This window comes from Doryrhamphus excisus, linkage group LG6 (assembly GCF_037039965.1).
Source record: "Doryrhamphus excisus strain RoL-2023G ecotype Guam linkage group LG6, RoL_Dexc_Guam_v1.1, whole genome shotgun sequence".
Lineage (NCBI taxonomy): Eukaryota > Metazoa > Chordata > Actinopteri > Syngnathiformes > Syngnathidae > Doryrhamphus > Doryrhamphus excisus.
The window spans coordinates 16,571,338-16,596,203 of record NC_136362.1 but is presented as its reverse complement, the minus strand read 5'-3'; the positions used below and the strand labels follow the sequence as shown (position 1 = coordinate 16,596,203).

The 24,866-nt window shown below is 41.5% G+C and overlaps 1 protein-coding gene across 2 annotated transcripts in view; it reads left to right on the top strand.

Annotated features, from left to right (window-relative positions):
- The first annotated feature begins 1,876 nt into the window (after positions 1-1,876).
- Positions 1,877-24,866, top strand: part of znf521 (zinc finger protein 521) — a 120,287-nt gene continuing 97,297 nt past the window's right edge. The window contains exons 1-3 of one of the 2 annotated variants that reach the window (XM_058068846.2): positions 1,877-2,705; positions 11,763-11,825; positions 23,307-23,510. In XM_058068846.2, coding sequence (XP_057924829.2) covers positions 2,666-2,705; positions 11,763-11,825; positions 23,307-23,510 — 307 coding nt within the window. In that variant the 5' untranslated portion in view covers positions 1,877-2,665. The remainder of the gene's footprint in view (positions 2,706-11,762; positions 11,826-23,306; positions 23,511-24,866) is intronic. The other variant, XM_058068849.2, reaches the window with a different exon arrangement.

The window sequence follows — 24,866 nt, the reverse complement described above, 5'->3', positions numbered from 1 at the left end:
CCATTCACACTCACATTCATACCTATGGACAATTTGGAGTCACCAATTAACCTAGCATGTTTTTGGAATGTGGGAGGAAACCGGAGTACCCGGAGAAAACCCACGCATGCACGGGGAGAACATGCAAACTCCACACTGAGAGTGGAATTGACCTCCGGTCTCCTAGCTGTGAGGCCTGCGTGCTAACCGCTCGTTAACCACACATATATTTTAAACACAATGATTTGATATGATATTTGATACAGTGTATAAATGATACAATTAGATATGATTTGATTGTATATGATTCTGCCTCTACATTTTTCAGGTGCAAACCCCCCCTTAAAAATACATGAAAAAAAATGAAAAAAACATAAACAACCAAACCATTTTTGTATGTAAAGGGATATCAATTTGAAAATATTGGCATTTATTTTATAAAAAAAATAATATTGTTGTAATTCTCCCAGTTTTGCATGTTTATGTTGCTGTCTCCACTTTGTTCAACGGTCCCTGAACGTCCCAGCTAGCTTTCTCCCACCCCGCACAGATAGACTACTTTCCTATATTTTTTCCATTTTTTTCACCTCATTTTTGGTAACTAAGCCTGATACTATGTGGGAAGGCCTAATGTTAATATTAGACGACGTTATTGAGCGCTAATGTGCATATTTGTTCGTGTCACAACCTCAATTTAATTTATGCTAGCACAAATCAAACAGCGACATGTAATCACACGCTCCAGGCTCGTACTGGTGGATGGTGGGTCTGTATTCATGTCGTGCTTTTAATTTTATGTTGTTCCTGTCTTAGTTTGGCACAATACATCATAAATAAGGTAGTGAATTTTCCGCACCATAATTATAAGCACCGGATTATAAGGTGCAGTCTCAATTATGAGGTGTATTTCTGTTCTCAACCCATAAAGGTGCATCATATTACAAGGCGCATGCTAAAACAACCCCCCCAAAAAAGGCAACAAAAGCAGTGAGTTAGTTGAACTTTATTCTTCTATTTAACAACACATCCATCGTATTTGTTCATTGATCTTCTCCCAAAAACCCATTAAAGTCCCCATCTTCTGGATTTGAATTGAACAACCGGGCAATTTCACCATCAAACATGCTGGGTTCCCTCTAATCATTGTCGGAGTCAGGTGGCTGTTCAGCATTGATACTTTCCAGAAAGCTCGGACAACAGTTCAAGCAGATACCTTATTCACAATCCATTCACATCCATTCACAGTGTAACTGCCTCACTTAATAAATGGTGTGTTCACTGTCTTTCATCCATCAATCGATTATATCCATTTATCCAACTATCATCCATCTGTCATTCAGCTATTTACAAATATGTCCATCCATAAATCTACCATCCATCCATCTGTCCATTTATCCATCGATCTATCATCCACGGCCTATCTAATCAACTAATGCATTGATCTGTCCATCCATTGAACCATCATCCATCCATCCATTTATTAATTGAATTTATCTATCCATCTACATATCTATCATATGTCCACCCATCTAGTAATAATGCTAAATATAACATATGGTTTAGTCTCCCACCATGCATTTTTTAATGCAGCAATTGGAGATTATGCTATGAGTTTGATGCATGTATTATTATTTTGGCTCCAGCAACATGTGAACCAGCAGAGTATCTTTCTTCTTCCACCAGAAGGGGGACCAGTCCGTCTGCCTTGCAGCCAGAGTGTCCGCCTGTAGGCTGCGGAGGAAGAGGCGACGCCATATCCACCAAGCCGACTACTGGGCTCGGCTCTCAACTCCGGATCCGAAGACCAATCCAAATCCAGGTGTCCACATCTTGCGGCGCTCCCTCGGATTTTAATCATGCCTCTCTGTCTGTGTGTGAGTGCAGGCAGGCTGACAATGATTTCCTCAGTGATTACGTACAGAGCGAGTCCCTGCGGGGTAGGGGCCCCCTCTGGAGCCATCCTGATGGCTTTGGGGGCCTTGCTTCCATTTTCCATTATTATGTGGACTACCGGAGCGACAGCGCAGTCCAAGACCTTGCAGGTTTGTGATGAGGAGGGAGCTTCCATCTTCTCTCTGCTTCTTCATCCTCTTTTTAAGAGCAATTTTAGACGTAGACTTTAGAGCACATCCCCGCACCTAATTCAACATTAACTCGGCTGCACTGATTCGCTGCTAGTTTTCACCTTCTTAGCTGGATTAGTCCGAAGTCTTATTTAGCGTTTTTCCTCCTTTTTTTTGCTTTCTGGAGGGGGTTGTTTAGTTGCATATATTTTTTGCACTCTCACCGGAGACACTGTGCTGTGTCTTTCTCCCGCGGATTGAGATGATGGTGGTGGTGGTTGCGAGGTGGGAAAAAAAAGCAAATATTGCGCTTTTATTCCTGAGCGTGCACACGCGTGACATTTTCACGGAGAATGAGAGCGCATGACGGAGCACCAAGCACCACCATCAGCTGCAGCGACGCATTCTCGCACTTTTCTCCGGGAATTTGGACCTCTTAACGCCACCTGCTCATCACAAAAAAAACACAATAGTTTCAAAAATCTAAATCTATCGCTAAGGGCTCGCGTTGCGCGCGTCTTCCACTCCCACGGTGATGCTCGAAAGACAACCGCGCTTCAGCACATTTCGAGACGTTTTTGCCACCACGCCGTTTTACGCACAACTTCAGCGTTTTGTGTAGGATGTCGCGCCGCAAGCAAGCGAAACCAAGATCCCTCAAAGGTAAGCTGGCTCTCAAACATTCATTAAAAAAATATATGACAATATTCCCTTTTTTAAACTACAACCAAGCATGCATACTAATAACAACAGAGCACGGCGCTGTTTGTCTGTATGTGTTTTTTTAAAATACATTTAACTGACGCATTTCTTGCTTGCTGGATACATTTTTTGATCGGTTCGGCACCTCCATGGCCAGTTGAGGGCGGGTTCGGGTGTGAGTGCTTGTGTTCCAGCAGCAACAGTGCAAACATCTGGACCATAAACTTCAAGTCAAGGAATTGGGTGTATGCATGTAACCCAGAAAACTGAAGTACAAACAATGAAAGGTGATGTCTGTACCGGAAGACGGGGAAAAGTTTACATGTAGACATTTTTTTTCTCTAGCCTATTAAGTGTAATGTGATCACACACACACGTGATTGTATAGTGTTGTAAGTGTGTGTGTGTGTGTGTGTGTGTGTGTGTGGGAGGGGGAGCATAGGTTGAGCTCTAGTTCATCTGGCAGCCATTGTGTTTTGCTCAGGAAATAATTGTCCACAATTTCACATTTTCCCAGTTTGTGGTCATACACTGCAACCACTTTCCTCCTCAGAAGTCTTCACCATAAAGGAATATGACATGGTTTGCAGTGTTTCAGTGTGTGTGTGTGTGTGTTATTTGTGGCCACCTTCTGTGTTAAATCATTTTCCAAATGTACTTCCATATTGTCCTGTTTTCATATCCTCCATCGACATGTATTTGCTGCATGCTACAAGTGTGCGTTCACATCTGTTTGGTGTGCATAAGAAAGAGTGAGAGAGCGAGAGAGTGGGTGGGTGAGCAAACCAATATGCAAATGAATCCATAGCTACACTTTTTAACATCTTTATTCCAACTGCTGCTGGAGTGTAGAAGAAAAATGCAAGATAGACATTTCCAGATGTCATTCCCTGCTCTTTGTCTTGTCTCTTCCCCTGTGGGGGGGATGCAGCTACTTTATTGTACAGACGTCCACTTGCCATGAACGCTATTGTTCACAGATTGGTCATCTCCTCCTGTGTGGAGAATTCTTGTAGTTGGTTTGCATGACGAGGAAGAACACTTTGTCCTCCAGCAGGGAAGATAAACAGAGGTTAGGAGTAGAAGGCAAAGGCGGGACATGCGGGAAGATGACAACATAATGCTGTGACAGTATTGGATGCTTGTGGGTGGTTGTTTTTTGGTCCACATCGAGGAGAAAAACAGGGGCTCCCGTTTCAATTAAGTACGCCAGACGGATCGGGCTACCTTATTGCTTAGGGGAGTACAACCAGCACCGGGTGACACCACACATCATTGTCTTATATGCAAACACTCGACGACTGACATTTACTCAGTCCCTGGCCCTGTCTTCTAACTAAACTGTGGCCATGTTGTTTTGATGAGTAGGAGGATCTTGAGGTCCATGTAAAGCCCCCCCTCCCCATGCCACGTCGCCTGTCCCGACAGCACTTCCTGAATAAAGAATACCGAGCCAGTCTCCATGTTTTCATTCGGAGCGCACAGACCGCACTCTCAGGATCCTCAGCACTGACGTGACATGGCGAGAACTGATGTGTTTATTGGCGAAGGACCTAGCTTCCATGTCGGCCATGTGCATATATAAATATATTTTCTGCGCCATTTGCCACTTGAGTGCCATATCGTGTTGGGGGCCTAAATATTTTATGTTTTGGAGGAGCTGCAGTTAGTCTCCACATTGGTGCACTTTGGTAAAGTTAGTTAACACTTCATTCAGTCTATGAGAGAGATATATTGATATTTGTACACGGTTGTTGCTCTGCAAAAAGAATAGACAGCAATTTGAAGTTGATGTCAACATCGAATGAGTTTGCTCCATTTGTTAGCATCATAACGCGTTCATATTGTTGCTGTCCGATGAACAGCAGACATCTTCAGCTGTCAGATTTTTGTTTTAAGCGCCCTCAAAATACTTTTCTTTGCATTTCTAAAGAAAAGACACTTGTAAAATTTGGAGAAATTTATAAATTATTTTTGTTTTTGTATTGCAAATCTCAATTCCCGCATTATTTAGATACACAATATTTAATACCAAGTATCCTAGTGCCCTAATACGGCCCTAATAGTGCAGCAATACGAGGAGTGTTCTGGGAGTTGAAATAAATTGAAGCTTCATATTGTTGATGTCCTCTAAAAAACACATGCTGTCATTTTTTAAAAACAAAAACACCCCAGACCCAGCAAACATAACTTTTGTTGTGTTTCAAGTGGAAATAAAGTTTTCTAAATTAGCTAAATTAGCTAAATATTTTTTTCAAAGGGCTAAGTTGTATAAATTTGTAATTTGTATGTAAATATTTTTGAAAAAAATCAACATTTACAGCATAATTTGACTTCAATTTTTTGCAGTTCAGTTCCGTCCATGCATCACTTAGTTGCAGATAGATTTCCCCATACTTTGGTGTAGACTAAGACACCAAGTATCTGCATGAAGTACAATCAAAGTTGATATATACATTCAAATGAGCGGTAATATATAAAAAATATGCTGCAGATAAGCTTCATATTGTTGGAAAAAAACACGTTTTCTTCAAGAGTCAGATTCTTTTAAATAAAAACTAGTAGATACATGTTTTTTTAATGATCTCTTTCATTTAAAAAAATGTACGCCATAATTGTTTTTACAAACTTTGCATCCTTGCATTATTTAGTTATCCAACTAAATAAAATGATATTTAGTTATATACAATAATAAGCCAGTCATACAAAGTTTCCTATACAGTATATGCATGACCACTCCCCCTTTCACTGCTTCATAACATATATCATATCTGTTGCTTCATGAAACATTTTAGCCTCTCTCCAATCTACTTTTTTTTACCCAATGTTACATCAAATAGCTTCTCCGTCTTCTCGGCCGTTTGCCATTAATGGTCCGTGGCATAACACCCATTAACACTTTTCTAATGTGACACAAAAATATGGTTAGTATTATCATTAAGGAAATGATGATGGAGCTTCAGATGAGGAAAAAAAAACCCATTAGCACAGCTGTCAGTACGCTTGACACGGGTGGGGGGGGGGTGCTCGGTGGTGCTGGACCGAGGGTGTCGCGGGAGCTGGCCGATATCGCCTCTTTTTTTCATGGCGCATGTCTGTCTTGTTGTCATGGATTGTCTGATAGGGAGACAGTGATTGATCCCCACAAAATGGAATGTTGCCAGACTTGTTTGGATCTGTCTCGACTAAGCGCGTCTTTTTTTTATTCTCACCTGCGTATCAAATGAATGATTACAAACATTACACAAGGTGATTAACATGCTGCTCTATTGCAAATTATTTATGACACTAATCATCAGTTCAAATAATGCTCATTAAGAAAGTTAGTCATGTGTGTGTCCTCCCCACTCCCTTCCTCCCTGCCTCCTCCCGGGCCTAATTGAAGAGGGTTGACCTCTTGACCCCTAGCTAAATTGAGTTGTAGTCCCTGCGGCGAGCGTCTCCTTCGCGGTCAGTCAGGGGCGGATTACACAAGCATTGTGCTCGCCACCGTATCGTCCATGCTGCTTGTAACCAAGCGGATGAGTCACGCATATCCAGGAACACACACTCGGGGCGACACACACCAAAAAGTGTCTTATGTGTTATGCTGAAAAAGCTCGTCATGTCATTTGTTTCACAAGACGAGCTGATCAATCCGCTTTGTGCGCATTTGTCAAGTTGCGTCTTGTCTTGTGTGCGACAATTAATTCATCCTTAAAAATGAACCATCCCGTCTGGGGGATTGTCACTCACAGTATAATGACAGTTACTCTACATTCATTCCTGCGTGTGGCCGCTGTGTTAATTAGTGGCCTTTAATGCTGCAACACTTGTTGTGGGATTATGTTTTTTTTTTGTTTTTTTTTTGAGCTTTCAAAATCAAAGGAGCAGCAACGAAGCGGTCCCGCGTGTGTTTGGTATTGTATCAACAAAAGGTAGCCGCAACGTTTTTTTTTTTTTTCCTCTACAGTTTGTAGTCAGCTGAGTGATACACTGTACCTCGTCAAACATTAATTAACTGATAGTAGTGATGCTGTAGCCGCACCGTGGGATGACGTGTTTGCCGCTTCTAGTCATTATGAGATAAGCTTTGGAACATGTTAATTAAAACTGCCCAGTTGTATTTGTGTTAGGTGTTCGTGTGTGCTTATAGCACACACGATACTCGCGTTTCACATCAGGATTGTACGTCTAAGGTAGAGCACAATCCAAAAGATGCTGGTTGACCTCCATCCTAATATCAAAATATTGTACAAGGGTAAAAATTAGTTCACTGTTGTCAATGATATTGGTTCAGAACAACAGGTTTGTGATACAGATTGCTTAAGTGACTGTCAGACTAGTGTAAAATGCATTTAACCTCTGTAAAATGTAAAAAAAAACATTTATTGCTATCAAGTAAGGATGCATACGGTTTGTATGAGCCTCATTGATTTTAAATGTGAGTCCGCATTTTTTTATTCATTCATTCATTTTCTACCGCTTATCCTCAAAAGGGTCGCGGTGGGTGCTGGAGCCTATCCCAGCTGTCTTCGGGAGAGAGGCGGGGTACACCCTGGACTGGTTGCCAGCCAATCACAGGGCACATATAGACAAACAACCATTCACACTCACATTCATACCTATGGACAATTTGGAGTCGCCAATTAACCTAGCATGTTTTTGGAATGTGGGAGAACACGGGGAGAACATGTAAACTCCAAACAGAGATGCAGAGGGCAGAATCGAACTCCTAGCCGTGTGGCCTGGCCGTCCTGCAGTCGTCCACATTTTTTATGCAGCAAAAAATCCAAACCCCGAACTTTAGAGGTTTCCAGTAATTGTCAACAATCTGTGATAGGCACTGAAAATGTTGGTGTCTACTTTTTGGTGTAGCAACTGTAGTGGTATTGTCCAACCTTTCAGGTTGGAGATCGACAGGTTGGTTGACCGATCATTGTCTTTTTCTGCCAGTGGGAATAGAATGGGAACTCCACTTAAGTCTTACTAGGTCTTTATTTACTATTAAGGGCACACTCACACTCGTCAATCAGTGCCTCATTACTGCACATCCTTAATAACATGACTAAAAATAAGCCACAAAGTTGGGAAAGTTGCAGTAATTTAGCGTCGTATAATGAAGTGATGACACTCGTGCTTGAAGCCTGATTGCTGTAGGGCGGGGGGAAGTCTTATGTTGTTGTTTCATCTGGCGTCTTTGTTGACTCCATTGGAGGGTGATGTGGGTCAGTTTTATTATGAGGAAAAAGTCACAATAATATGTCACGGTTGCGAGAAGAAAAATTTCAATGTTGAGACAAATTGTCTGAATAGCCTATCCCAGCTGACTTTGCCTCTCAGTGGAAACACAAGCCAGATTTACAGTTTCAGACTGCGCCATGATGAACTGAACATTATTTCAGTTTTTTTGTCGTAATGGTAAATAAAACTTTTCATTTTTACAGCAGGCGACAAAAATCACCCCCAAATCTTAACTTCTTCATAAGATAGCATTTTCTGCCTGAACTCCCTCATCTCACCAACATGGATGGCAATCAAAACAAAAGAATAGAAAAAGCAAAAACCTTGCCACCGATCTCTGATAGAACCGCAGGGGATTTATTAGCACGCCCCATCCCTGGCCCATTTAAATGATGTCAGACGCCAAGGCGCTCAACGGTGCTGGAGAAACTCATTAAACTCTCAGGGCGTCAGTCACCGAGGCCCGCTCCAGCAGGACCTCCATAGCTGATTCAGTCTTCTGCAGTGTCTCTGAGGGATGTCCCTCCACGGTGTCCAACTCCGTCTCCTTCCATTAAATGATGTCGCTAATTAATTGCCAGACCCCTGATTTGTTTGGCATATGCGGTGCTCATGTCATCCCAAATATTTCCAATAATATGAGACATTATTGGATTTTCGTGTAAACTCGTGTCAGTTTTGACTGGACAATAGGAACACTTCTACGTATAGTATGATGACAAAAAGCTAGAATATAACTTTGACTTTCTGCTACCAATTCCGATCATCCATGAGTGAAATGATCTGATACCGACACCGATGCAAGTACCAATCAAATGGATGATTGAAATAAATAAAATGGGGTGACAATGTAATTTTTTTTCCCATGGGGCCCAGAATTCCTGGCTTTATGCTCTGAGAAAGGCCGGTCATCTCGTCCGACAAATTATTTTGGGGGGTTGTTTGCTGGCACGCTGATATGGCCGAGTTGACTGTTCGCTGCCTTTTTGACAGACTTTTGCTGCACTGTGAGTCTGGAAAACTCACCATTCTCCGTCAAGTGTTTGTTCTTCAAATGCGGTATGAAATAAAAGCTTTTTAATGTTCTACCCCCGTGAGATATTTTGTGTGACAGGTGCTGCAGGGTGCAAACTTCACATCACATGCAAAAACGGCATGTAAGTTCCACACTGCAGACATGTTTTTTTGGAGCCTCAAGCCTGTGCAGTGTGAATGATAGGGGGAGGGGACGCCACCCTAGGCAATACTGCAATACACTGGACTGATGCAGGTTGTAATAGTATGACTCACAGGTGATCGGTTTTAGTGCTTGGGTTTCAAAGGCATTTATCGATATATGGAGATCATATGCTCTTTCATGGAACATGGCCAATACGGATTGGTGGCCAATCAATTGGAGCATCTGTAATTAATTTCCTAAAAAGTAAATACGTGCTATATTACAATAAAAAATAAATAAATTGTAACAACATAACGAGAAAATAAGTTCTAATAGTTATAATAGATTGAAATATTTATGCTTTAAATTTATAATAATACAAGAAAAGTTTTATTACCAGGAAAAAGTCACATAATATGTCATGGTTGCGAGAAGAAAAGTTTCAATGTTGAGACAAATTGTCTGAATATTACAATAGACATAATGTCATGAGCAACTGTTATATTAGGGAAAGAGTACTAATGTTTTGCGAATATATATAATAATAATAAAAGAAAAGAAGTTATATTGTTTTTGGGAGAAAAGTTGTAATTAAAGGAAAGGCTTTATTTTTCTGGAGAAAAAAAAGTAAAACTACAACAAAAATTAGAATGAGTGAAGTCAGATTTTTACTATCCATCCATCCTTTTTCTATGCCGCTTATCCTAGTATGCTGGAGCCTATCCCAGCAGACTTTGGGGCGAGAGGCGGGGTACACCCTGGACTGGTCGTTGGCCAGTCGCAGGGCGCATATAGACAAGCAATGACGAATAAGTTATGTCTGGCAAACACATTATGATTATAGACATGCATTGTAGTAATATATTATTATGTAATAGTAATATCGCTCACTAGGATGATGTTTGCCTTGCACATTTTCGAAGGATTGCTAAAAGCCGACATAAGCACACGTCCTTGGATCGGTTTACAAAACGTCGGGCAAAAATCACTGCTGAGCGAGAATACGAACCAAAGAAGGCCAAATGGGACGATGATAGCAGTTAAAAGGTAAATGAGCATAATTTCTATTCTTTATTATTATGTTGGGGCTGCACGGTGGTTGGGTGGTTAGTGCGCAGACCTCACAGCTAGGAGACCAGGGTTTAATTCCACCCTTGGCCATCTCTGTGTGGAGTTTGCATGTTCTCCCCGTGCATGCGTGGGTTTTTTCTCCGGGTACTCCGGTTTCCTCCCACATTCCAAAAATATGCTAGGTTAATTGGCCACTCTATATGTGCCCTGTGATTGGCTGGCGACCAGTCCAGTGTGTACTCCAGCGCCCATGTGACCCTTGTGAGGACAAGCGGTAGAAAATGAATGAATGAATGAATATTATTATGTTTAATGTGCAGTCATCTAATTGTAACATGAATTTGTTATATGTTTTGATGCATTTAAAAAAAATGTACGTCTGAATTTTGGGGGGCTTAAAACGGAATAGGGCATTTACATGGAAAATGCGTCTCTACTTACGGAATTTTCCGGTTACTAAACTACTTCCGGAACCAGATAATTTCATAAGTAGAGGTACCACTGTACAATTATTTTCTTGTCGTAGTGTATGTCTTTTTTTCTTCTTTTATTATGGCCCTAATGGTCTGTCCTAGTATGTGGCCTGACAGGCAGATTAAAAAACTAAAATAAACAGCTCAACACTTTTTGCTTCATTTTTCACAAAGGTTTGACTCCCTACTTGCCTCTGACTTCTACTTCTACCCCCCCACCCCCTGAGGGAAAGGCTTTAGCCACCATAGGATCCTGCCTTAATTATGCAAAGTACAGGAAATTTTGTGCAGTTTGAAAAGTGCGTCGGTTCCTGCGTCGGCAGTCAATGCTGCACTCCCCTAGTGGGAGGTCCTGTCACACTCCCCCCTTCTTCCATGTCCAGGAAAATGAAAGGCTCGGAAATACATAATGGAGAATGCAATTCGACTTCATGGGTGGAACGCAGAGGCGTAAGAAGCCCTCAGCGAGACCCTCATTTTACATGGAACAGGTGGGAGACTCTTTTGTTCTCTTCCCGCTGTTAAAATCCATTTCATTTCTTGTACTTGACACGCCGCTTGGAACCCCTCTCCTGCTTCATAAAGGCTCCAACGTGAAAGGTTTCCTACCGTTGTACTAAACACAAGTCGTGTCTTCTCGAGGCCACTGTTGTCAAAAAATCCTAAGTGGTGGACTTGCTATGCGTCTAATAAAGGGCTGATCAAGCTGTCACAATTTTGTCAGGCTCAGGCCTAAAGAGAGAACCGCTTCACTACAAGGTGGCATTTAAGGTCTGCGTTCCGTTCATCTTTTTGCTCGCCGTCTGATCCAACCAAAGGAGTTATTAAGGTGTTTTTTGGACTTTTTTTGACATGTCTATAATTCATCAGGCCTCTAATATGTTATTAACGTAGATGGATGTTTGCCTCGTTGCCAAAAACATATGAAAAGCTTGCGTGGGTTCCCAAACCCTAGATTGAAAGCGGCTGAAGCCTCCTTTTTTCATTTTTATTATTCCAAAAAGGGAAATCTCAATGTGTTGAACTTGTTTTTCCACTATTAACTGTATCTTTCCCTCCCCCCCGTCCTCTCTCTTTTTCTGTTTTTGGCAGTAGAAGACAATGTGACAGCAGAGGAGCAGCAGCACAGTCCCGGGCAGACTGCCATTCCGAGCGGTAATGCTCCATTTCGTATTTCATCATTTTCGTCTGGAAAGGGGATCATGTGTCTCTATGTGTGTGTTAGGTTCACAGGGATAATGCGTTTCATTGAGTAAACGTGAGAAGAATTTGAGTGTGTACGCATGCATTCAGGTGTCTTTGTTACTTTGGGTCGTCTATATTCAATGCATAGCGCTCCTCCAGGAACAGAGTGGTAATTCAGGTCATACTAGCACAAAGCCCCCCCTCTCCCCCAATGCTATGTATGCACCCTGATGCACGACACTGTATATTTTCATTTCATTTGTCTGTGCTAAAGGTTAAGTCTCAGGCGTGGTTATTTTAAACCTGATATGGATGGTTTGGACCTTCGAGTTAGCCACTTTGGTCCAGTGGCCTTTTTTTAGCGCTCCTGTGCTCCTGTGTTGATGCTTTCTCACTTCTTCAACATTTAAGGTTGAAATTTCAAGCAAGGTTAAGGCAAGTAAAGAAAAAATTAGACTTCCTCTACTGTGGTAAAATGGCACTGTTTGTCAATACACTTGACAACATGACTCTCCCACAAACCCTGTTGGGATTAACAGTGCCTCTGCTGGTCACATCCAAGCAGTGCACTCAATTTTGCATCAATTGCGGTAGAAAATGAATGAATGAATAAATGAAGATGCTCTTCCATACAATTTCTAGCAGAATTTTAGATTGATTGACTTTGATTTTTGACCATCCCCACTACAAAATACATGGTTGTACATGACCTTTGACATCTTGGAGCTGTTTTCTTCATTATCAGACAAGATAATGTCAGTAATAATGGGGTGAAGAAAAACTATTTTGTCTGCCCGCTGTGCTAATTGGTATAGATATATTAGAGGGTAACTATGTGGAAAGAAAAACAAAAAATTGTAGTTCACTTTAAGAGAAACAAGAACTGGGCCTAAGGAGGCAGGCTGGCTGTCCTCCGGTGCCTGATTACAAGGACCCCCCCCTATCCTCCAACCACTAACGCTGCTACCTCCAAAGCGAGAGAGAAGGAGACAGGCCACCGCGTGATCGATGTCTGCCTGCAGAGAAATCAGGAGGGCGCACAAATTAATTTCTCACTTTCCTCATTTGACTTTTGATTTGTTTCTCTCTAACCCACTCCCCCTCTCTCTCTCTCTCTCTCTCTCTTTCTCTTGCGGTGCAGCTTGACCGACGGTCAATGCAAAGAGCGCTTGTTTGTCGCTAATGTAATCCTAGCAACTGTTGTACAAATACTCTTTATTGTTGTATCTCTTCATGACCACAATATCTGTTCAAACTTCTACAAATCTTAAGGCCTAAAGGGAACCTATTATGCTTTTTCCACTTTTCTGACCTATAAATGTAATTAGAATGTTCTATTATATTAAACGATGCCAAAGTTTCAAATAATGAGGTTTGTGCATTTACAAGTGAGTGCTGAAAGAAGTTTGGGATGGCTCTGAACGTTTGGTGTCAGGGGGCATGCCAGGGTACAAGCTGTACACGCTGTTCGCTGTACAAGCTGAGTGGGACCAATCACAGAGTGGTGGCGTCTGGAGGCGGCCCGTGGCTGGAATGCATTCAACCAGACAGTTTGGGAAAGCTGAGGAAATGGGAGCAGATTCTGGAAGATCGAGAAAGCTTTCTTTGCGGGTTTTGGTGTGTAGATGCTCACATCTCAATACAAAGGGCCGAAAAATGAGCACATTAGGTCCCCTTTAAAAAGACTTGGATGTAGTACCTAGCTTCTAAGGGATTATTGCTCTTGCCAGTTATTAATGGAAAATGCCACTGGCATAATATCGATGAAAAGAAAGACTATTATGCTAATTTTTTGACCATCCAGTTGTGGACTTCTATAGAGCAGCTACACACATTAACCCGCACAAAAAACGTTCCAGATCTTCCAGAATCTTCGGCCTGTTTGACTTTATTCCACCCACTGCCCGCCTCCGGGCACGCCCACTCCACTGTGATTGTGAGGGCACTGTGTTTACTAACTGCAGACAATCTTCTCACAACACCAGAAGTGGAAATGTGATCATCGTTTTTTAGTGGGACAACCAGACATCGATGAGCAGTGTGGCTCTCTCCACCACCATGGACTGTCATGTCCGACATTAATGCACCTCTCCCAGTGAAAGCGTGCTGCTTCTGGCTTCAACAACAGTTTGGCGGATATTTCACGTTCATGTTCACAAAAACAGTCCCGCCAACTTCAATAACGTCTTCCCTTGTAAACAGAGCAGCAGTGCTTGGGGGAAGGCAAAGAGCGTATCTGACCTACAGCCACGCCCATAAAGGAAGCCCATTCCTCTGTGACATCACAAAAGAACAGTTTTACAACGCCCTCAGAAACCGAGTGTTCAGAGCCATCCCAAACTTCTTTCTGGGCTCACTTCCAAAAGCACAAATGTCATTATCTGAAACTCATTCAATACCAGCCATTTTTGATGATTTTGACGGATTTTCCATGGTACACAGAATATTGTGTTCTTGGGCTATGGTATTTACCAAAAGAAAGACGAGATTTAAGACTAGAGTTTTAAGACTGGTTCAAGACTAGAACCAGTTGAACCAGTCATGATGTGCTATATACTAAATCATTATATTGACAGTTACCATGGTACCCATTATGTCATTGTATGGTCATATCGCCTCGTACTTCGGTAAGTGACAAAAAATATATATAAATAAATTTTAAAAAATTACACAATTAAAATAATAAAAATTTGTCATATTAGGAAAGCAGAAAGTGAACAAATGTAACAGTTACTGATTGTAAAAGTACCAGATGGAGGGGTAGGATTTAATAAGCTTTGCTTCTTCCTACTCCTTTTGGACATGTGGAACTGGGAACTGATTATGTGATGCACTCAATTGTAATCTGATGCACGTTCAAATGAAATAAAACCATTACCATTACCATAGATTTCATCAGGAAAAAAGGTTGTTTCTACCTTTTTTCATTGTTTAGTAATCAGCAGTACAAAGTAGGTAAGTTTCAGCAAAATATCAGTTCTCAACAAAAAAAGGCTTTTTGTGAAAAGATACCGTTCAAGCATAACTCACTTTGACACAAATTTTGCCATATATATGTTTCGCCACAATGTCTAAACAACGATGCTGCAACATAAAGAACACAAAAAGTTAATTTTTACATGAAAAAATATATATTTTTTACAAATATGACACCATGAACTATTTACAATTTTCACCATTGCAACTGAACTGTGTTTGTTTGTGCACGCGTTTCCCCACGTTTGCACTCGTTAACGCGTTAACATTTCCCTTCAATGCATAACCTACTGTACATGACGAGATGCCTTTTCACTCAAGCATGTATTTCTATGGGAGCGGTGCAGTCAAAGCTCTTAGACCGAATTACTGAATCTTGCTCATGTGCATAAGCAGTGTATAATATGACACTTCCTCTCACCAGTTATTGATAACTGCTAGCTAAACAAAATTCACAGTCAAAAATCCACTGGACGTGCACTATATAAAATCTCCTATAATGCGATTGGTCCTCTCACCAGTTATTAATGACACCTTGCATGTTAGAAAGCAAAGAAAGACCATGTCGGAGACGCTTGAAATGGCCCAGTGTGAGTGCTCCCGCCATGTGGTCTCCCGGCCCAAGCTTCCTGTGTCTCATTCATGTTTGATAGGAAGCTGAGGCAAATGCTAACAAAAGAGGCCCTCTCTCAGTCAGACAGTATTATATGTATGTTGGAGCGAGAGAGAAAGAGAGAAAGAGAGAGAGAACAGTGAGATATGTGAGATTTAATGAGGCAGCGTGCTTTTCGTTACCCCAAGTGTGGCGTGCAAGGCTTAAGATGTGCAACTTGGCTTTAGCACGCCGCTGCTTGTGTGTAATTAGAACCACATGCTTGCCACTTTTTCTTCCCTCTTAAGCACACATCCCTTTTATTTGTAGCTGCTCATTCTGGCTAAGTCACATTTTTTTTTTTATTTCTAAAGTGGCTTGACATCCTAGCGGCGAGGTTTGTGGCGGAAAAAGATGCCTTTTTTGGAGGTGGTGGTTGCCCTCGGATCAATGTACAGCAGACTCTCTCTCGCTAGTCTCCTCCACTTCTGAAACTCATAGTCTCTATTATTCATTTCCTGTTTGATGTTGTACTGCACTAATGGCGTGGCAAGGCGCTCCCTGTACGAGCCAGCCAGACAGACTCAGAGAGAGAGAACGAAAGGCAGCGTTCAAATGTTGTTTCTCATTCAACTGCTTTGATTTCCGCTTCTTCCGCTCTTCCTTTGCTGCACATTTTTTTGTTGCAAGTAGTAGACAATGCCCCTACTCCTCTGATGTTCCTATACTATTCTCACGCTTACGTTTCCTCTCTTCATCCTGCTTGGCATTGTTGCATTTTCAAACATACACCGCATTTTAAGCTTGAATAGGAGAATTATCAAGTTAAGAATTATGGAGTCCTTTTACCTTTTTTGTTTTGATCAGTATCATAGCAAAATTATTTATTTTTAGCTTTATTTAATTTCCTTGTCATAGGCTAATCTGCGACTAAACAAATTTCCTGTTATTTCTTTTTAAAATGTGCATATATCTTCATATATCTATATTGTTTTCCATTTCATTTTACTGGGAAACGTTAGGGTCAATGTGGAGAAATATTTCAGAAACTTTCCATGGTTTCCATGCTTGGACAGTTTTCACATTTTAAATGACATTTCTTTTATTGATCAGTTCTTTAAGTTGACAAAACATTGGGGACTATAGTAAACGTGCAGTAAATTATCTGTGGCTGTGATCAAGTACTCCTGTTTTTGAGGTTTTTTAACAAGGATGCCTGTATTCAACTTTTATATCCATAGATATGTCCGAACCTTTTCCGGCGAGGGCCGCATATGGAAAAGTGAACATATTGGTTGGCCATTTTGACGTTTTTTTTTTTTTTCCCATTTTGGCTATTAAAAAATATGTGTGTATATATATATATATATGTTATAGGTGACAAAGTGTATTATGATTTATTAGTGTCAGCAATCTTTTACGCCTTCCATGACACCTTTTTGCTATTTTTTATTATTCCTGCTTTAAAAAACAGATACAGTTCTTGAATTTATGCAATGTGCAAGGAAAAGCTTGGACACAATTGTGAGCATTTTCCACATATTTCCACCTCATTCATTCATTGTGTGCCATTAATCCCCCTGAAAAAGGTACAATATGGAATATTTCTGATTTAGTACTGTATCTCACACTTGATACGCTGTGTTTCTAACATTTTGTTTTCCTCATGTAACTCAAAATATTAGAAACAGTACAGTATGATGTAATTTGTTTGTACACCACTGCGAACCACAACCACAGTAATAAACATATTGTGAATTGAATACCTCCTCCAAAATAAGGCAGGATTTGATCAACACAGAGGAAGATACATAAGGTATTTGAAAGCATGACTTACAGTATATGCATACATACTGTATGTACGAGGGCTGCTTTACCCAAGTTTTCGATATTTAAATAATGAGGTTCAGGCAAGCGTGTGAAGGTTATTCAATCTTAATGTCTTCGTATTTCTGACACCCCCCCCCACACACACTCTGATAAAGGAGCGCATTCACCTTTGATCAGGCCCGCCGACATGTGTCGACAGAAGCTGCTCGCTGGTTAAAATAAATTCTTAATTTGAACTTGGGGTGGGGGGGGGGCGTCAGGGGGGTGGTGGCATCATAGGATCATGATCTCTGGGAAGTGATGGGGAAATAAGGAGGCGCTTGAGCGGGTAATTATGTTTTCCAACGTGTGCACAAAGGCTTGAAAGACCTTATGGAGCTTTGCTTTGTGGAGACCTCGGTGAACTGATTCATGTTGTGTTTTGGGGCATCATTTGAATGAGACAAGACATGTTGTCGTATCTGTTAGCGAGTTAGCCATTAGTTACTATCAACTGTCATTTGTCTGTTTTCACTTGATCGACCATGTGAGCAAATAGCAATACATTAAAAAATATTATTATTGCTTTCTCACTGAATGCTGTGAATAGTTGTCTTGCTAACAGAGCAGAATAATGCAGGTGACCTAATCAACAGTGATTTGTACACCTGTTTGTACACAGGTCATCAACAATTATATTATATTATAAAAATATGTGGACTTATAAAAAAATATTCATTTTTTTCATCACTACTGTTAGTATTTTCTTATTATTCTCACATGCTCCCTCCTTTTTCACCACCTGTCTCAGTGTGGGCCAGCCACTGTGGGTGGCAGGAGCTTGGGGGTGGGAAGGGGGGTTGGCTGTGTGGGCGCTCCCCTGCTAGGGACCACAGGTCCCTTGTGGAGCTAATGGAGCGCAGAGGAGAATATCAGTTAAAGGCTTATAAATATTTAAGAGCTGAAATATTCAATAATATGAGGTGGGAGGGGGGAGTCCAGGGGAGTCATCAGCAGAGCAGCAAGAGGAAAGTTGTGGCGTGATAAATGTCACCAGATGCCAACGGTGTCTCTATGATGGATAGGCACAAGACTAGGGCATGTTTATGAGAGTTTAACTCATTCATTTGGCACAGTGGGGTGCACTACTTGGCTGCGACCAGCAGAGGTGCTGTCGGGCCACATCCATGAAATAGAGTACAAACTCTTCAGTAGAATCTGTGCGTAGAAACAGGAGCGCAGAACATTCAGATTAGTCAAATACCCATCTTCTCTCACACTAAATAATAAAATATCATCTTCATGCTATTAGCTTTCTCATGAATAATTTCTCAGTCAGAGCGACGATCGTCTTACTTTGACCTTATCAGAATATGGATGAGCGGTCAATATGGCTTCCCTCTCGTCCTTATCATCTCCAACGGCTGATTGAGCAAATTAACTCGGCAGCATGATATAAAACTCTCCATATAATATGAAGCCACACATCTTATATGGTCCGTGCATGTGATTGCACATGCTGTTATTGATCTGCTGTCCAGTCTTGCAGAGGCTGTGAGGAGATGTCCTGATCTGATAGATTACCGCATAAGGCCCACGGGCACTGGAACCTCCAAGTATTGACGTGGCTCTTTAATCCCAGGGTTGGACGTGACCTTGCAGTGTCAAGTATATACTCCCAACACCCTCCCTCTTGTCCTCACCCGCCATGTTGTTGCAGTTTTTTTCCATTTGCTAACACACTCTAATGACTTGCTTAGCACAATATAAAGTGACACACAGAGACCAAACTTTTTTTTACACATTTTGAAATGTACAGTTATACTATACATACAGTTATACTATACTATACAGTTATAACTATACATAGTTCTCACACACACAGACACAACATCTTTCCAAAAAGTTACACTTTTGTATCATCACAGAGTATTTTCCCAAAGGTTTTGGGGGTAATCAAGATGTTTTCTGGCAACATTGAGACAAGCATTAATGTTGTTTTTGTTCAGCAGTGGTTTTCGTCTTGGAAGTGGACATTTTTGCCCAACGTCTTTCTTATGGTGGAGTCATGAACACTGACTATAACTGACGCAAATGAGGCCTAAACTTCTTTGGATGAGTCTTTTATAACCTCTTAGATCGGTCGTCATTGTGCTCCTGGGTTTTTTTGAAGCTTCACCACTGTTCCATGTATTCACCATTTGTGTATAATGGCTCTCATTGTGGTTTGCTGGAGTCCCAAAGCTTAATAAATGGTTTTATAACCTTTTCCAAACTGATTGGTCTTAATTAAGCACAATTATGTTTTAACAAGGGGGGGGGGGGTCATCACTTTTTCACACAGGGCTATGTAGGTTTGGATTTTTTCCTCCTGTAATAATAAACTGTTTTTGTGTTCAGTTGTTATTTAAATTAGTTTGATGATCTGAAACTAAGTGTGACAAACATAAGAACGAAAATAAGAAATCAGGAAGGAGGCAAGCACTTTTTCACACCAGTGTATGTACCACCTGGCTAAAAACCTCAATGCTCAATGAAAAGACCACAGGTGGGAGATGCATGTGATGGGATTGACATGGGTGCCATTCAGGGATTATTTAACTCCATGTCTGGCAAGGGAAGATATTTCCTGTGATGTGATGGAGGCCTTGTGGTCAGACCCAGCTGTGTGGCAGGATGCTGCCTAATTATTTTGTTGCCTTTTTTCTTTACATATTCTCTGCATTTTCTAACATATTCTAAGCATATTCTAGTTTACTCCAAAATAATTATATCTGTTTTGCATATCTTGCACTTGTTTGGTGAAAACCAAAAATGTCTAAAGCATGTGTGTGGATCTGCAAATATATCTGTCCATGTGAGCATTTGAAGAATTTTCTGCAATTGGGACTATTTAGTATTATGACGATTCATGCTAAAGATGAGTACTTTTCATTATGCACATCAGCGTGTTTGTGGTTATACAACATCTGGTAGATTTTTCAAAGTTGGATTTTTGTGGGACATTTCTTCCATAGAACAACAATATGAACTGAGTCATTTTTTCTTCGTCATCTGGTCCCTTTGTGTTGGTGGGTGGAGGCGGGGCTGCTAGCATACACAGAGTGCAGAAGAGTATAGTCTTGTGAGGAACAATACAAGGTAATGTAGTAAAAATAAATGACTAGATTGCAATATAGTTTATTTTTTTGTCCCGGAGAGAATATCTCTGTTATTGCCTGAGCATCCATGGATTTTCTGTACTGGAGTGTTCTGTAATCTTGGTGGACACCTCTCTCACTAGCATTGTCGCTAAGGTTACCACATGATCAGACGTTGATGCTATTTTACAGACGATCTATCACATACACTATATCGTCCATTTGTCAGGACATAGCTGTATTGTCGAAGATATTAATGATTCCAAATGCCACAGGGTAGACTAAATGAAAAAAAAACGCCTTGATGGACACAATCCACTTTCTGGTTGCTATTGTCATTCTGTGTCTGCCTAGATGAGGTCTATATTGTGTGGCATTTGGCCCCCAGAGCAACAAAGGCCTGCATCTGTGAGGATTGGGTTGGGATTTTCATTTTCATGAAACACCTTCAGCGCTCTTCTGCATGCTCCCACCGGGGACCACCTGGTTGATATTTTTAGAGGGCATGCTCAGTCTCCAGGAGGGAAGGACAATGGAGGGTGTGATGTGGCATCAATACTGTGCTGCAAGTATGGGGGGGCAAAAGAAAGGGGGAGAAAAAGCGTGGGTGGCCATTGTTTTATGGACAATGTTTTCTCAAGAGACTTCCCAGTTTAAGGAGGAATATTTTGTGGCCCACTCTAATAGACGCCGTGTCTCAATTAATAGCTGGCTGTGTCATCCACTTGAAAGATAAACAGGAAAACAAACAGTAACAGTAACTGTGATTACCTTCGCTCATAGACACCATTGTTCTCCACTTATTAGCCTAGCAGAACATTTTTGTGAACCAACAGGGCTCAACAATAACGATGTACCGATGGCCCGGGGCAAGTTAAAACAAATTTCGGGCAAGTAAATCCAATCAGTGATATTCCCGTCGGGCAAGTGCACTTTGGCATGCCATACTGTGAAGAGTTTTTTTTAAAAGCGGTTCTTGTTGGGTGTTGGTAAAACACGGACTGTATAATTCCGGTGGTACTTTGCAAACCAATCCTCGCAAATCTTGAAATGGACCAATCAGAATCGTTTGTTTAGACCGCGGTCCGCGTTTTAGCCACGCCCGTTCTTGTTCGCGATCAACCAATCAGCGAACGTTTGACTAGGAAAACATCTATCATGGCGTCCCTGCCAACATCGTCTAATTCTACTACAACTTTTGAAGGAAAACAGCAAAAAGTGATGAACCAGTGCCTCCTAAACAAGTACTTTATTAGCGGCAGCAAATCAAATGATGGCACAGGTGAGTGAATCACATTGCTGTGACAATTTGAAGTGGTCACAATGAAACACCACCGATTAGATCCAATACCAAGTGCTGATTTTGCATAAGCTACAAAATCTAGCGCTTCCATTTCTCAGTGTATTTTTCTCACCAAATTATTGTTTGACCATTGAGCATTTTTTTCTGGATTAAAAACACTTTACTAGTACACAAATGTGTCTATTCAATAATGTTTCATTGTGGTGCACAACTTATAAAAGGCAAAGTGCCTAGAAGTCTCTTGACAATCCAGATTTCCATGCAACGTCATGATCTATGTAGGAAAACAACCACAAGAAATGATAATCATTTAATCTTTATTTGAGATTCTCATGTGATGCCACAAAAATGAGATGATATCATTATGGCAGTCTTTTCATTTTACATGGGGCAAGTTCGGGCAAGTAATTCTCACCTTAAGGATTCCCCATGGGCAAGTCATTTTTGTTTTTAATGTAGAGCCCTGACCAAAACAGCAGAACCTAAACAGAGATGAATCAACACCCTTAACGCAGAATACAGTGTAGCCTATACCATATGGGTTAAAGTAGTGGTAGTGTGTGTGTGATGGCAGACTTGAGAGTGGGCCTCATGGTTCACAATTTTGGTTTGACTTTATCCCAAGGGTTTTTCATAGTAAACCCACCCAAGTTTTTGCTTTGTGCACTGGGAACAGAAAAGTGCCTATCCAAGATGTTGGACCAAGGATACTATTGTCCAAAGCATCAGGCTGTCCTAAGAAGGTTCAAAATGTCCGCCAGTGAAGCACACAAGCTCCTTTTCCCCCCACAGAGCTTCAACCAAGGTGGCGATGATTGTAATTGGGGCTTTTTAATCAGCTTCATTGTCAAGTGCATTGCGGGCGGTTGCCGGCCTCACTGCCTGTTCATAACCCGCAGTTCCATGTTCACCTTTTACACGGTGTTGTTGTGCACATCAAGTTGTGATTAAAAGCTTGAAAAAAAGAATATTCGTCTGTGGTCTTTTCCCTGGATGCTACTTGCAGTACAAAGCCAACAAGAGACAAAAACTGCAGATGGATTGAAGAATATTGATGTGCGCGACCCGCGGCTGCCTGCGAGCGAGGCTGAATAATTTAGGCAAGTGTGTCGTGACGACAGCGAAACACACACCAATCTCGATTTTTTTTTTTTTTTTTTGTGCGTCTGCCAGACATGCACGGCTGTGGCCTCGGAATGTCTGGTTAATATGTTCTGTCTCCTGACTCAGGCTGTCCACCACGAATGGCTGGTAGAATTGTGTTTTCTTTTTCCTTACGCCGGTCCGGCCAAAGCTGCAGTCCAAGATTTATTAACTACACTTATTCCCATCAGTCTGCTTTCATATACTGAAGTTTTGCTTGGGTGAAGCACGGCAAACACCACGTAAAACCATTTCTAATAACACAGGTGTGTGTGTGTATATCTTTCACCTACACTGGCCCAACACGTTTGCAATGGCATGACTGCTTGGCCCAAATTGAACCTGCATTTTTTATTACAGTTTTTATTATTGTTTTTATTAAATCCAAGCTTTGGAAAGCTAGTTTATTGCCGCCCAGAGGAAGCCACATGAGCCTTGTGGTGCCGGGTCACCCTTTCTGACTTTGTCATTTCCTGTGGCTCCAACAGATCCAGAGTGTGCCCCCGAGAGGGCGTCGGAGGATACGGTGAGCGGGCGTCTGAGGAAGAAGAGGCTGCTCTCTCCCGAGGAAGGCGAGGAGGGAGAGGAGGAGGACGAGGAGCCCGCGCTGCACAGCTGCGACAGCTGCCAGCAGGTGTTCGAGTCGCTGAGCGATCTCACCGAACACAAGATTAATCAATGCCAGCTGACAGGTAAACAACACTCAGTCCGCCGAGCCTTCCTTCCACTCTGCCACTCACTTGGTCTCCCACTCCCACACTTGCTCCATGCCAGCCGCCGGAGAATATGATGCGCTATGCGTGTTAGCATACAGCGCCAAGGGGAGCGCCACACCAGACTGCCACTTTGGCTTGGCCTTGCTCACATTATTCATGTTTGCTGCACATCAATACCTACAGATGTCATGTACAAATAGACTAAAGAGTGCACAATAAGTACTTAGGATGCTTTCACACGTATTGTTGACCTACTCTAGTCCCGGTCTATATGTTTCTATTTTCCCTCTAGTGTGCTTTCTGTTCAGACGATAAAAATTCTAAGCACCATCTCTCTCTTCTCCGATTGGTTAGAGCAGAAAAGTTGGAAATGGTGTTAATGAAATTGTCATTTAATGTACATAATTTCAGAGATTCTTCTTCACATCGCAAAAAAGATGTGCTGCTTCCGGATGAATGAAGACATGCCTACTGCTTATATGCGAAAACAAAGATGCATTAGCAAACTAACTGCACCAAATCGCACCCTCAAATTTCAGTTTAGTACTAAGCAAAACTGACCAAATATACACGCATGTTTGTACTTGTGGTCCAGAATGCTGCATTGTTAATTTAGTCACACGCTACAAGGTCTCCATACTAACAAGGCCAGAAAATGGCCTGAGAGAGTCATTCCAGCTTTCCCCAATGCTAGCTAGCTCGCTGTGGCTGGAAGTAGAAAAGAAGGGTGCCATTGGCAGTGTATGTCATTGACCTGTTGATGGATGAATGCTGCTATAAATACCTTGACAGGGGGGTAGAGAGAACTAATGATGTGATTTGAAGGTTTTTTGTGTCTCTGACTGTGTCTCCCCCTGACTCGATGTCCTCTTTTGCACATCCGGGGTCTTGTCACATTCAGGTTTAAAAACCTTTCATTTAATATCATGTCCAGTGCTCACTCTTAGTTCAGGGCAATTTCCCCAACAGAGCTGGTGGTGTTATTAAAAATATGTATTTTATATTTAATTCAGGTGTAAACAAACAACTCCAGAATTTCTCACAATAACCCGACATATCATCCATACAACACAGACCATAAACCAAAACCAAAGATATGTGTGAACGCATATGCCATTTTTTCCTTGGCTCTGCGAATTCTGCCGAGCAACAAAGGACTGGGTTATTATACCCCTCATTTATTGGGAGTAATTGGTTCCAGACGCAATCGCGATCAGTGAATTTATAAAGAATATTTTTCATAGAAAACTTGTTTATGACTTTGAAAATAGAGTTTCAACCATTATTAGAGACCAGTAGACATGAAATAACAACCCTATAGTCACCTTTGCA